Source organism: Tenrec ecaudatus, chromosome 8, assembly GCF_050624435.1.
Source record: "Tenrec ecaudatus isolate mTenEca1 chromosome 8, mTenEca1.hap1, whole genome shotgun sequence".
Lineage (NCBI taxonomy): Eukaryota > Metazoa > Chordata > Mammalia > Afrosoricida > Tenrecidae > Tenrec > Tenrec ecaudatus.
The window spans coordinates 80,893,223-80,908,664 of NC_134537.1; the positions used below are offsets into that span (position 1 = coordinate 80,893,223).

Consider the following 15,442-nt stretch of genomic DNA (forward strand, 5'->3'; position numbering starts at 1 on the left):
TGTGGGAGGGAGAATTATCTACATTTGATAATGCAAAAGCAGGTACACATGAGATGATCTCCTCCAATTAATGCCCAAAGCAAATAATCCCACTGCGAAACTCTTTAAGAAAATAGAGAGATAAAATTGAGGTTAAGGAAAGTCATTGTCAAAGAGCAAAAACACCTACATGCTGCTCGAGTTCTTGGCGCACCAATAGATATACATGTTGGACTGCTAACCACACGGGAAACCATTTGAAACCACCAACCACCCCATGGAGGAAGGGTGTGGCTTTCTACTCCTAAAGAGTTACAGCCTTGGAAATCCAGTCGTAGGTTGGCCCTGACCCATATGGTCGCTATTACTTGTAATCAACTTGATGGCAGTGAGTCTGAATTGGGGTTAGGTCATATTTAGGGAGCAGAATCAGAATCCTCGAGGTCGAAGGACCTTGAGTCAAGTTTGTGTTTCACTCTGATGATTTGTCTTATGAGATTCTTGCTTTCTCTAATCTGATTAGAAGTTAGTGAATGTCATCAGCCATCTTTAATTTCCAGTGGGTTGTTGGAGAGCCTGGTATCTACAACCCAGCCAACTTTGCAGAAAACCCCAGTTTAGATGGAAAATCACTCTGTGTTTCTGGCTCATCAGCAGTCCTGCACATCTAATTAGTCCAACAATTGGTCCCTGTGATAAAATCAGCTAATTTTATGTTCAAATAGCTGCTTTGTGGTAAGCAATACTGTCACTCTAAACTTCACATATAAAGAAGTTGCTGAAGAAGCTTCTTACTAGGAGGTCACTGGGGGCAAACTAGTGCAGACTGTTAAATTAGTAACCTAAGTCAATGTTATAGTCAGGGTGAGGGGTCCCAGCAGGACTCAAATAAGATGAATTCCCAAAATTTAGTGACAGGGCAAAGAGAAAACTTGCCAACCTTTAATAGGGAAAATTGTATGTATACAATTAATGAAATGATTTGTCTGCAAAATTTTCCTACTCTTAGAAATAAACCCTAACTGTTTCTGATGAGACTGTGGAGATCGAGACCCTAATCTGAGAGTGCTAGAAAATACTTCTTCCTAATTCGGTGCCTCTGGTGCTTCGGATGCTTGAGTCAAGGCTAGCCTGGCTGTAAAACACAAGACAGCAAATGCATGGTCTCCTCTGAGCTTCGTGCTCCCCTTTACACAGCTATTGAGGAAAATTGGTAGGATCCGAGGATCTCTCTACCTTGTGTGGTCTATTAAGAATTACATTACTTTTTAACTTAAATGTCGTAGCACTTATGAACGTCTTTATGTAGTAAAAGCTACCTATGTTACTCCTCATATGCTTTCTTCTCCAGCCCCTGCTTTAGGAACCAGTTCTGTACACACTCTGATTAAATTATGCAGGGACACAATTCTACCACCTCACCTTCTAACCCAGCGGTCCTCAATCAGTGGGTTGTGACCCCTTTGGGGGTTGAACGACCCTTTCACGGGGGTTGTCCGATTCATAAAAGTAGCAAAATTACAGTGATGAAGTGGTAACAACAATAATAATAATATGAGATAAAATAAGGACAGAACAGTATTAGGTCCCTGAGTTGAAGATCAAGCAGTAATACCTGGTTGTGTTAAACAACAGCAATGTATACTCATTTTGCCGATCCCTATTTTGCCGCTGCTAAAGACATAAAAAACCAAAATACCAAATTCACTACCACTGACTCAATTCTTACTCATTATGACCCGGTAACGCAGAGTTGAACTTCCCATTAGGGTTTCTGAGGCTTTAAATCTTTCAGGAGCAGAAACCCTCAACTTGCTCCTGTGGGATGGCTGGTGGGCTTGAACTAATGATCTTGTAGTTAACAGTTCAATGCATAGTCCACTTCACCACCAGTGCTATTTGCTATAGACACAGAAGACTCAAACTTTATGGAAAAACACAAGATAACTAGTTTTTAAAAACAGGTGAAAAACTCCGTGTTTAATTCGTATATACTTGGCTATGGAATACTCAAAAGGCAAATGGTTAAAATAATTGCTTATAATTTAAGATTAACATGCCCAGAATATACTAACATAATTGAGGCAATGGTGACAACAATGAACTAATTTTGCACATCTAAATTTTAGTACACACACACACACACAGAGGAATGACTTCAAAAAGTTCACAAAAGATTGGAATGAAAAGTTAACAGAATCAGGCATAGTATAAATAGCATCAATTGAAATTTAATATTAATTGCTAACATGGCCTTGAAAACTAAATAAAGATTACAACAACTGGAATTGCTTTTTTAAATATCTGCTTGGGTTGATTTTCTATAATGTCTAGCACCTTGTCTTGCTTGCTATAGGCATGCCCTGACCATCTCTAAAAAGTTGGTGTTCAGAAGCACTCATCTATCCTGTCACTTTTCCCAGGTTATTTTTCAGCTCCTTGGGCTTCATTTACTAAATATATGTTGATGACTACTAGCAGTATTAAAGACAAATTATTATATTATAAACTCTGTACTTTGCAGGTATTAACCCAGTAACAATCACAACAACCATCCCTAAGAGACAGGAATAGCCCAAGTCTCCTAATCACCACTTGGATGTCCATTTTCATAAACCAAAACCAAACCAAACTCACTACCATTGGGGCGATTCTGACTCATAGAAACCCCACAGGACACAGTGGAACCGTTCCTGCGAGTTTCCAAGACTGTCCATCTTTACTGGAGTTGAAAGCCTCATCTTTCTCCGGCGGAGAGACTGGTGGTTTTGAACTGCTGACCTTGCAGCTAGCAGCTCCAAGGATAATTCATGACACCATCAGACTCCTGTCCATTTCACTGGTACCTCAAATTCCACATTTCCAACACTAAGTCTACCTTCCTCGTAAATGTGCCTCTGTTCCCTATTTTGCCCATCTATACTCCAGGTCCTTTGCCTTATGAGTTGCCCCACAGCATGGCATATCCCTTCTCTGACAAGTGAAAAGTTGGCAAAGAGAGCCCCAGAGCAAAGCCATGTCTTTTAATAAGTTAGTATCAAAAGTAACATCGCAACACTCTCTCATTTACTAGAAGTACATTAAACAAATCCAGCCCACACTCAAGGAGAAAAATATTACACAAGGGTGGAGGCTCTTGGGGGTCACTCTAGATGTCACCTCCTACAAGGGCGAAGGTTCAGTTATCACCTACAACCATTGCAGACTGGGAGGGTGTGAAGCAGGGAGGGCTGAGGGCTGAGTGGAAACTTCTGAGCAGCATCTTCCCGAGCCTTCTCTGCTTTCGGGGGCCAAAGTGGCACTGCGTTGCATGTTCTTCTCCAGCTGGCACAGATCTGGGACAGTCTTCTCCACTGACACATCTCTGCCACCATGGAGAACTCATACGCTCCTGGGGCAGCGGCTTCCCAGGCTCTTTATCGAACTCTAGATTACAGCAGCATTGTTGTAGTTATGTTCCCCGTCATTGACTAAATCAACATCAGAAAACACCAGAAGTGACATTCCAATGTTATTGCGAGCCTCTCAAAAAGACGACACTCGAGTTGCATTTAGAGTCGCTAAATCTCTATGGGAGAAGTCTTTGTGAGTATTATCAAGGTTGAGACCGAAAATAATCGTTTCATGATGTGCTCTATACATTCCTGAGGAGTATTTGTGTTATAATCTAATTTACTCTTATTGGCAAGAGAGAGGGAGAGACTGTATAATAAGCTACACATTCATCCGGACGAGTTGATTTTAAAGAGAAATACTCACGTGCCTCCTCTTAAAATTTTACTTAATAGCATAATGGCTCTACTCCAATAGAGTGACAGATTTTTTAAAAAACAAATGCAATGCAATGGCAGGAGAGGACACAAGACCATTCCTCCAAACGCAGGACCCGGGAGTAAGTCCTCATGAACCCACCCGACACAGGCGAGAGCGCAACCCTACCTTCTGGTAGGCCTCTTTGGATCTCGCGGCTGCCTCCATTTGCTCAGCAGAGGTAGAATAGATGGCTGAACGGTACTGAGTGCCATGATCATTGCCTTGGCGCATGCCTGGAAAAGTAGAAAACAGAGAGAATTATGGGGGTTGAATGGGTAACAATACGAGAGTCCAACCCAGCAAAACCCCAACATGTTCAGACAACCATTTTCCATGACTGAGGTGCTACCAAGTGCTTGCTTTAATTTCACCTTGACATCATTTTCTTTAAGCGTGCATGTAAGGTATCTGTTTTCATTTGCTTTGCTTTACTCTTTGAATTTAGGCACATTGACCACAGGCCTTGGAAAGTTATAGCTGCCCAAGACATAACCTGGAGAACTGGTTACAATGGGAGTTCTGGTTCAACCGGTCGGAGACGAGTCTGAAATTGTGCAGTCCTAAGATGCTCTCAGGTAATGGTGGGCACAGGCCACCCTTTGAGTAGCACAGGTTTTCAGTGGACCAAGGTATACTCTGGTGAGAAAACTGGAATCTCTCAAACCAACCTTCCTTAGGCACACCATGTAAAACGCTCACCCAAGCCCAGCCTGCCATGAACATGGGCTTTACCCTGAACTTTAAATTCAAGACTGATTTCAAATATCTGATCTCTGCGAAGTCTTTTCTGATTGCACAGTTCATCAGCTGTGCTAATCATTGTCTTCTTTAGGCTTCACTGTGTTAAGGCAGCTGCACCCTGGTCTGACCATCAGAAAGCAAGAGACCGGAGAATTAGAAAGGCGAGGCTTATTGAGCCTTCAATTAACCTTCCCTCCGCCCTTCAATTAACCCCACATGTGTTTATCGGCCAGGTTGACACAATAAACTAACTACCTCAATCTACCCCTTGCCAACTTGGCATGGGGTAACTCTTTAGTCTCACAATTTCAATTAAGTAACACCTATACCTTAATCCAATAATCCGGTGAATGTTTCCCTAACTATGAAAGTTTATAAGCCAACCACTTCATGCCTTTAACCTCCCCGCATCCCCCAATTTTGGTTATCCAATTTATATACTGCTCACTTACATCAACCCAGTGTTCTGAGGAGACAATCATTTTTTCTGACATGAGGAATCCATTCCAGTTGGAACCTTGTTAAGTCCGCATCCATAAGCAAAGTCAAATCCAGACAGGCCTTCCATAAAGCCAGAAACAATATGCACCCGTTTACAGGCTGGAAAATCTCCATCTGGTCAGGTTCCTGTCAACTCAATATGGGCTGCCTCACTCAGCCTCTACAGGGTGCCCATGGGTTGCCTTACCTTTAGACCACGGGCTCTCACCGCAACTCAACAAGCCTAGCCCCTCGTGCTCGGTCATGAACTTTACACCAGTCAACCCACTCTCATCCTTTTTCCTGTAAACCAAGTCCACCGGTGTCAGCGGCCAAACTCAACCCATCTCTTTATTGCTACATTTCCCTCACTTCCACTCAGCAAGTGCCTCCAGTGGTCACCTAGCAAGCATTTTAGCTTTCTCTCAGGCTCCCTTTAACATTCAGTCCCAGAGAGGAGTTTTCTTCATGGTTCCATACTTTTACCAGCTTCTGACAAAGACCATTGGTTCCTGAGTACGCCAAAGCACTGGGTGGGGTGCATCTTTTCAAAGCTTTCTTTGCAGGCATGGCCTAAACCCATCTAAAGATCAAATTTTAATGGCGCAAAGCAAGTGGGCTTACAAACTTTCTATTCTCCTACTTCCCATATTTTTAAAGAAAACTACCGAGTAAACAGTGTGGCTTTATCTGACCTCTGGCTGGACAAAGAAGAAAAACTATCATGAGGGAGAGGTCAAAGAAACATCTACTCTCCATCTTATGACTTGTTTCTCCAGCACCCCACTCCCAAGGTACCATAATGTATTAGTCTGGGTACTTTAGAGAAACAAATCCACAGAAACTCATGTAAAGGAGAGTTTTATATAAAGGGTAAGTACACATCAAGAAAACATCCCAACCCAGTGCTGCCCAAGCCCACAAATCCAACACTAACCCACTAACCCATATGTCCGACACAATCCACAAAGTTCTCCTCCATCTCACAAAACACACACTAAGACTCCAACTGCAGGAGGAAAGCTGAATCAGTAAACGTGTAAGCACCTCAGCACTGGCAGGGGTCTCCACACGGCTGCTCCACCACCCAGGGCTGCATCGGGGAGATCCATGTGGCTTCTCCTTGGAGATGTCTTGCCGGAAGTCAGTCTTGCAAGCTGAAGCAGGGAACTGCTAAGGCAGCTGCACCCTGGTCCAATCAGAAAGCAAGCTGCACCCTGGTCCAATCGGAAAGCAAGAAACCCGAGAACTAGAAAGGCGAGGCTCACTGAGCCATGTATCCCTCCGCCCTTCAATTAACCCCACATGTGTCTATTGGCCAGGTTAGCACGATTAACTAACTACCTCAGTCTGCTTTTGAGTTTGGTGCCTTGCAGGCCCCTTTCTTTGAGGTTTAAACACATGATATTGCCATCTATTGGGGGCTCTGGCGGTGTAGTGGTTACTTATTGGGCTGCTAATTGCAAGGTCAGCAGTTCAAAACCACCAGCTGCTCCTAGAATGAAAGACAGGCCTTTTTTACTCTCAGAAAGAATGACAGTCTCAGAAACTCACGGGCAGTTCTGCCCTGTGCCATGGGGTCATTATGAGCCGGCATCAACTCAATGTCAGTGAGGTTTTATATTGTTATGTTTGTTCATATTTCGTTTCCATTTGCCTTCCAGAAGGAGAGGTTTTAGAGCCATGGCATCCAGTATAGTGTTAGACATATGGAAATATTTCCACAAATAACTCTTGCATGATGAGTGTATAAGTTTATAAGAAGTTTCTAAAATTGTGGGGGGAAATTCCATTATTTTGTTAACTTCCATTTTTCTATGAACTTTTTGAAGCCACAAGCATAGGGTCTTGATGAGCTGGAATCAACTTAATGGAAGTGAGTGAGATTTATGCTTCAAGTTGTCATTACTGAGTCTGAAACAATTAACCATTGCTCTTTATTATGTCATATTTAATTTGTTCCATTAGATGAAAACAAGAAAATAACCTATCATTAAGCAAAACAACAACAACAAAGTGTACAAGTGAGCTAGGCAGTTTGACTAGTAGAGGCAAATGCTGTAGCTGAAAACACCAGAGTCACTTTTGCTAGTTTGCTAGTTGATTCTGACTCAGAGTGACTCTGCAGACAATAGAATGAAATGCTGCCCAGTCCTGAGCCCTCTTCAGTTGTTTGAGACCACTGTCCAATGATGACTGTGGCAATCCATCTCATTGTGGCTCTTCCTCTTTTTCCCTGACCTACTTTACGGAGCATAATGTCCTTTTCCAGTAACTGGTCTCTCCTGACAACATGTTCAAAGTACATCAGATGAGGTGTCAACCTCTTTGCTTCCAGGAGCATTCCAGCTGTGCTTCTGAAGGCCCTGGTACTGCCAGTATCCTTTGTCATGGCCATCGTTCCAATGCAACCTTCCTCGGCAGTTTTACTTATTCACACCCAGCTTTCACATGCCTACGAAGTGATCAGACAAACTTTAGTCCTCAAAGTGACATCCTTGCTTTTCAAACTTTTCCAGTTGTCTTGAGCACAGATTTACCCAGTGCAGTGCATCCTTTGATCTCTTGACTTCAATTGTTTCTGTTTATCTCTTAGTAGACTTGTGAGGGCTTTTGTTTTCTTTCCATTAGGCTGTATCCATCTTGAAGGCTATACATTTTTTTATCTTCATCAGCAAGTGCTTCAAGTCCTTCTCACTGTGTACATGCAAAGTTGTCCGTCATCTGCATATCACAAGTTGTTAAGAATCCTGATGCTGAGGTCTTCTTCATTTAACCCAGCTTCTCTGATTATTTGCTCAGCATATGGATTGAAGAAGGAACCCCCTTTTACGCCCCTTACTTCGCTGACTTCCCTGAAACCCCATGCCCCCACCATCATAATACAAGGACCTCCTTGATGCACAAAGGTGACATGTGGCCAGAAACACATTCGTGGGTCTGAAAAGCCAATGCTAATAATTAATAAAAATATGAATCTATTGATGTTTAATAAAGATAAAGGAGTCATTACCCCAATGGCACCGTATAATATAAAATTAGGACAACTTCACAACATTCATTTCTATATGCCATTCATTTGTTCATTCATTGATTTAAAAATAATTTGAAGAGTAATATGATACCAGGTGATGCATTTTTCTTTGACCCATCTCCATTTGTGAAAGACACCGAAAAGCAGGGTGCCCATGGAGAGTTGTTTAAATCTACTTGAGTTTTAGTTCCTTCTTCTTGCTATTTTAAAAGAGGAATTAATACATGAGTCAAAGAGAGTCTTCAGCTATAATTTATAGTTTTCAACAAATCTTTTCAAAGACTATTTGGTTGAAGGACTTTGAATTACCAGAGACTCAAGGAAAAACGTTTTTTGCTTTCTTACTTAAAATTGGCTTTTTAGAAAATTTGGTAGGAAAAAATAAGGATCACTCTGTGCTTATGATATAAGAGTGGGCTCATTAACTGATCATATTTTCATAAATGACCTGGGAGAAGGATGGCACGATGAAACACGGTTATATACAGGCTTAGATCCTTTCTTGTTTATGACCCAACAACCTAAAAGACAGCATCTGGAACACCCCACAAATTTCTGTGCGGTTTGGCATTAAATCATCACACGACTCTCATTCTAAACAAGTATGTAAAGACACACATTTGTATAAAAATGATCCATGGCTGAGAGGTAACAAATGATTGCCTGCCCTGATAGAAATGTCTGAGACATTCTTTGAAAGCAGGACTCCTGATTTTACGTTCTAACTTGGTTATCTGTTATGTGCTGCCAACCAAATCTCGAACTACCTGCTCGGGTACAGAGTGCCCCTGTTGTCTTTGTGTTCCCTGCAGTGCTGGGACTTGTCCGTAGAACACTCAGAGCCGCTCTAAAGAGAAATCGGAGCCCAAGCCCAGGTGCCTGGAACCTTTCCTGTGACCCGAATGTAATGTACTATGAATCCATTGCGGAGATTCAAGGTATTCATGTAGTTAAAAACACTGTGTCCGTGAAGATCCTTTGCACATTTGAATTACAGCTCTGATCTTGCAATCCAAACCCTTCTTAAATGGTCTAATGAAACATGTCACATGTAATATGTACATTCCTCTGGATAACTAGCTAAACATCTGCACGGTCAGAAAGGAAGACCAAAAGGTGCTAAAGCGATGGAGCAGGAAACCAAAAGAAAACAAAACTTTTGCTGTCAGTCTGTGCGGTCTTGAGTGACGCTGGGGGAAGAACAGCTCTCGGGTGTATTCATAAATGACCAGTAATTTGAGTGATTTTACTCTATCAAAATGGAGTAACCCTGAAGAGAAGGTGTAATACTTTGACACACACACACACACACACACACACACACACACTTGGTGAATTCTAATGCATGTGCTCTTCAGCTCACTAACACAGGGGCTTATTAAATGGATCTCAAACTAAACTGCAACCCACTGTTGATTGTGATTCATGGCACCTCAACTAGACGGAATACAACTGCCCCACAGGGTCCCTAAGACTTTCAGGAGGCCAACTACAACATCTTTCTCCTGCATAGTGTCTTGTTGGGTCTGAATTACTGAACTTTTGGTTAGCAGTCAAGTGCTAAACCACAGCCCCACCAGGGCTTCTTATTGAAAGAGGAAGGGACTAAAATGTGAAAGTATATGGTTCACTTGGAAATAGGATTTGATGCTGAAAATGAAAAACATACAGAACTATAGATTTTCTGTTATTTTTACTATATTTCACTGCCAAAAGTTTAGCATCATTAGCTTTTCACCATTTCTTTCAACCTCCAATGATTTATATTATGAATTGAAAAAAGTAATTCAAATCAGAGAAAAACTTGTTTGCAAAGTCTTTTATAAGAAGCACATGGCATAGAACAATAAGATATTATTTTACTATGAGACATGACGTCCCTCACTGACCCATAGCACTACAGGGGACAACACTGGAAACACAGTGTGGGAATTGCACCTGATCTGGTCCTGCCACACAGAGGCAAAATACTATGGTGTGCAACAGAACAGCAAGGGAACGGAGCAGCAAGGTCCCCAGGGAATGCTGAAGGTGGACTTTGGGACCAGAACGTGGTGCCCCAACAGACTGGAAAACACTCCTAAAGGTCAACAAACAGTCCTTGAACTAACTACAAGCTTTTCTTTCTTGTGTTTTGTTTGTTTTTGTCATTGGTTTGTTCTTGTTGTTTTGTTGTGTACTTTTGCTTGGTTTTGCTCTGTCTTGTGTTTGTGCATGTTATTATCTCCATAGGTCTGTCTAAATAAGATAGGCTGGATGAACAATCTGGAAGAGAAAACAACGGGAATGGCAGTTCTGGGGGGACATGGGAGAGGGGGAGGTCGGGGGAAAGGTAGTGGTGTTAACAAACCCAGGGACAAGGGAACAATAAGTGATCCAAATTGGTGGTGAGGAGGGTGCGGGAGGTCTAGTTGGGCATGATCAAGGGTAATGTAACCAAGAGGGATTGCTGAAACCCTGGAGAGGACCAAGCATGATAGTGGGACAGGAGGAAAGTCAAGGAAAATAGAGAATAGAGCTGGGAGGCAAAGGACATTTATAGAAGTCTAGATAAAGGCATGTACATCTACAAATATATTTATATATGAGGATGGGGAAATAGATATATGTGCATATATTTATAGGTTTAGTATTAAGGTTGTAGAAGGACATTGGGCCTCCACTCAAGTACTCCCTCAATACAAGAATACTTTCTTCTATTAAATTGGCATTCTATGATGCTCACCTTCCTGACACAACCACTGAAGACAAAGCGGGTAAACAAGCAAATGTGGCGAAGAAAGCTGATGGTGCCTGGTTATCAAAAGATACAGAATCTGGGGTCTTAAAGGCTTGAAGGTAAACAAGTGGCCATCTAGCTCAGAAGCAACAAAGCCCACATGGAAGAAGCACACCAGCCTGTGTGATCAGGAGGTGCCGAAGGGATCAGTTATCAGGCATCAAAGAACAAAAAATCATACCATTGTGTGCTCGCCTCCATGATATGATCACTGAAGACAAATGGGTGCATAAGCAAATGTGGCAAAGCATAAGCGGGCAGGAGTAGTGAAAGACATTTTTTTCTAGGGAGCAAAAAAAGAAACAAAGGTACAGATATATTCAGGAACTGGAAGAGAGTGTTACTAGGTGGAGAGATAGTGGCAACACTGTCAGCAATTTTATCACAGGCCTGAGGAATATCGCCTCAAGCTAAATGGGTAGTTTACAACCAAGTTTGAAGTCCAAATGAGAAAGTGGACATCTCTGAGCTGCTGGAAATATAAAAAGTGGCCAGTTTGTCTATCCACTGAATCAAAAAACAATTGTTACTTTATGATGCTTTATCACAGGGAAAAAAATAACCAAAAAAATATAAACACGCACACACATCAAAAAGCATTACTATACAATATGGAAACAAAATTATAAAATATGAAGTTATTACTACCAATAAATTCTCTATTAATATCTATAAAATTTTTAAAAATAATTTTATTCTGGGCTCTTACAACTCTTACTACATACATCAATTGTATTGAGCATAATTGTACATATGTTGCCATCATCATTTTCTAAACATTTACTTTCTATTTGAACCCTTGGTATCAGCTCCTCTTTTTTTCCTGCCCACCCCCTTTCCCACCCTCGTGACCCCTTGATAAATTATAAATTATTATTATTTTCATGTCTTACAGTGACTGGTGTCTCCTTTCACCCCCATTTCTGTTGGTCATCACCCTGGCATGGGGGTTATGTGTCAATCATTGTGATCCGTTCCCCCTTCTTCCCCTATCAGCAATGCATTTTGAGTTATACATGTATATATCAATTTTTATAATGTATTTCAATTTTTTCTTTTTGCAGTTGAGAATATATATAGCAGAACATATACCAATTGAATAATTTCTCCATGTATGATTTAGTCACACTGATTAAATTTGTTATCAGCATGTGGTGCAAGCACAACCAGACTCCTCATGGCAAATCCCCATTCATTGATTTTTAGTGTGTTTAGTGCTTCTGTTCATCCTCCTACTAGGAGTCTTTAAAGCTTGGAAGAAGCCACACAGGTCCCACCTTGAGTGAAAGGCCACTATAGGATGGAGTAAACCTGCCCCTATTGGTTCCTGGGGCTGTAACTATTTGTAAGAGTCCAAAGCCCGGTCTTTCTCCCTCAGAGAATCTAGTAGTTTCAAATTGCTGACTTTGCAGATACCGTCTAACTCATAACCACTACGCTGCCAGGACCCCTGTAAACACCGTGTTTGCCATACCTGCCGTAGACCGTTCAGAGGAAAGAGGTTTCTACAAGCTCAAGAAGTGAAGGGAGTTTTTGTGAAAAGAATTGGGCCTCAAGGAATTAAAAGGAAAAAGGCTATAAAAACTGGAAATTCTGTTGGAGATAAGAGCATCACAATCTAAAGTCCAGAAATTAGAACAAATGTGGCAGATGCTGAGGCAAGAGAAAGGCACAACAAAGTCTAACAACGATGCTGGGTAGTAAATGAAACTGATCAGGTGAATGTGACGACACATCACACCATACATTGAAGATTGACATAAGGAAAAATATCGATCTTAAGGAAGCTGCAGAGCTCTGGAAAGCCAGGGATGGTTTCACACATATTAAACAAGTATTTCAAAGTTCATTCTGCCTTCAACTTAGCTTTGGAAAATTAAGCGGATTATTTTCTGACATTATTTGTTGGTCCTCATTTCCCAAGAAAGCAAGCAATAGGTTAGCTGTGGTGGGGAAAGGCAACGCTGGATCAAAACCATCTTGTGGTTGAGCCCTCTTCCAATTAAGGAGGCTGGGCTTTAGGGCATTCTTGGAGAGGACTGAGCTCTTGGCATCTGCCAACTGCTCTGGATTTCTCTTCAACCCTTTCCAAAGAAGATTCCAGCGTGGCCAGCCATCCAGAAACTGTGCTAGCACATCTCTCTCTCAGCATAAGCAGAGAACAGAGAGAAATGCCTATTCTATCAGGAAGCCAAAGTATCTATGAGTTGTTATCTGCTCAGGAGGCCTTCTAAACTTTAGCGCAACGTTGGGTACGAACCTGGTTTTATGAGTGCAGACATGAGAATCATGCTTGGATATGAGCATCATAAGGGAAAGTTCATACGGTATTTGTTGCTTGGTGATGATGTTAAAGAGACCTCAGGAATAACCAGCTGACAGTGAATATCAGGGCATTCAAAACCTCACTGCCATTGAGTCGATTCCGACCCATAACAATGGTGTAGGTCATAGAACTGCCTCTGTGGGTTTCTGAGACTGTAATTTTATGGACCAAAGTCTTGTCTTTCTCCTGGGGAATGGCTGGTGGTTTTGAACTGCTGACCTCAGGTTAGCAGCTCAACATGTAACCACTACCCACCAGGATTCCTATATTAAGGCATGTAAAGGCATATCCCTAATTGTTTGTAATGACTATTTCTATTTGGGGGTACTTCAAAGTCACAATGGTATTAGCAGGTGTGGTAGTTACATAATCTGGTGTCAATTTGAAGATTAAGAGTGAAGGGGTGGAGTTTAGCCTGTCAATCAGATCGCAGCTTGATGACCTCATTTGGAGGCACTATGTAGATAAATAGCTCGCTGGAGGCAGGATGCAGGGTCACTGCAAGAGAATCTCTACTGACAAGACACATGGATCTATGCTGATGGCAGCGAGAGCCCAGGACCTGGAGAAGCCATGTGGAGACCCATGGCAGTGCCGAGATGCTTACAACACCACTGGCTCCACAGATTTCCCACCCACTGGCCTGTGATCTTCCTGCACTCTGCATCACTACATGTGTTTTGTGAATCAAAAGACGTCTTTATAGATTGGTATCAGGTATATGGACTGATGTTGGACTTATGAACTTGATCTGGACTGGGCTGGGCTGTTTTCTCAATATTCAATTGCTCTTGTATATAAAGCTCTTTCTTATACACATATGAGTGTCTATGAATTTGTTTCTCCAGTTCACCCAGATTAATGTAGCAGGACTGCCCATGTTGCCTGAAAAAAAACAAAAAACAGTCCCACCCAGTTGAATTCTGTATTCTCCTTTATTCCGTGTTGCTAGGAAAAAATGGGTCTGCAGTCTGCTGCTTAAAGCATAAGGATAGACATGCATTTTGTCATGAGACAGTCCTCGATAGTAATCACTTAACTTATTGGAGTTTCAGTTCCTTCGTTTGGTAAAAAGAGGATGTGATAGGTACCTCACAGAGTTTTTAGGTATCTTATAAACATGCCCAGTAAACATATCTACCCTGGTCCCCTTGTGACTTCTAATGCAGAATTTCAATAACCTTTCAACATATTACACAAAGAATTTGAAAATTCCTCAGTCAACAAAGGCTTACTAAGCACAAATTGCAGTTCAGGAATCTTGCTAAGAATTCAGCTAAAACACAAACCAAGAGCTTGACCTCAATCTCAAAAAATTATTAGACCATATTGCCAAACAGATAAGGATGTAATCTGATTATTAAGGACAAACAGAGATTCATTCAGAATTCTTATCTGTACTCAATCATGGGTTTGGGTTATATGTGACATGTGTCACTACCCTGGAACCATCACCACAATCAAAATGATGAATACCTCCACAAGGTTGCAAACATCCTGCTTTAATTTCCTCCTCACCCCATTCCCAGGCCCACCCTCTCAACTTCAGGCAAAGACTGACACACATAGATTCATCAGATTCATTTAAGCTTTCTGTAACTTCATACAAAAGCAATGATAAATTTTTGTGGCCTGGCATTATTCATTCAAAACAATTGCTTTTGCGTGTATCCAACAGTTCATTCTTTTTCATGGCTGAGCTATGTTTCATTGATTGGATATGTTCATATTGCTGGCTGTAGGTTATGATAACCTATTGGCTATTACAAATAAAGCTCCATGAATCTGCATGTATAAGTCTTTGTATGAACATGTGCTTTCATTTCTTAGGGCAAATACCTAGATGTGGAATGGGTGGGTCACATGCTTCACTTTCTATGAAACTACCAAATTGTTTTCTACCATGAGTGTATGGTCATTTCAATTGTTCTGTATCCACTTCAACATTTGGTATGGTTAGTCCTTTTCATTTTAGTCTTTCTAAACAAATAAACATGTACGAAAGTCATATTGTAGTTTAAATTTGAATTTTTCTTTCTTTTTTTTTAAATTGGAATTTTCTAATGATTGATGGCATTCTCCATATTTTCATGTGATACTTTGTCACTTGTAAGGTGTCTTTGGTGAAGTGTTTACACAAAACTTTTGTTCACTTTTTAAAGCGCATTTTTATCATTTACTTGGAAAGTTCTTTATATATTCTAGACATGAGTCTTTTATTAGATGTGGCACTTGAAAATATTTTCTCTATAGGCTGAGTTTTTATTCTCTCAACAGTGATTATGAAGAA

General features: G+C 41.2%; 1 protein-coding gene across 1 annotated transcript in view; it reads right to left on the reverse strand.

Moving 5' to 3' along the window:
• The window catches only part of MSRA (methionine sulfoxide reductase A), a 563,445-nt gene that overhangs the window by 171,518 nt on the left and 376,485 nt on the right, over positions 1 to 15,442 (reverse strand). The window contains exon 5 of the mRNA XM_075556441.1: positions 3,919 to 4,025. Within this exon, the coding sequence (XP_075412556.1) occupies positions 3,919 to 4,025 (107 nt within the window). The remainder of the gene's footprint in view (positions 1 to 3,918; positions 4,026 to 15,442) is intronic.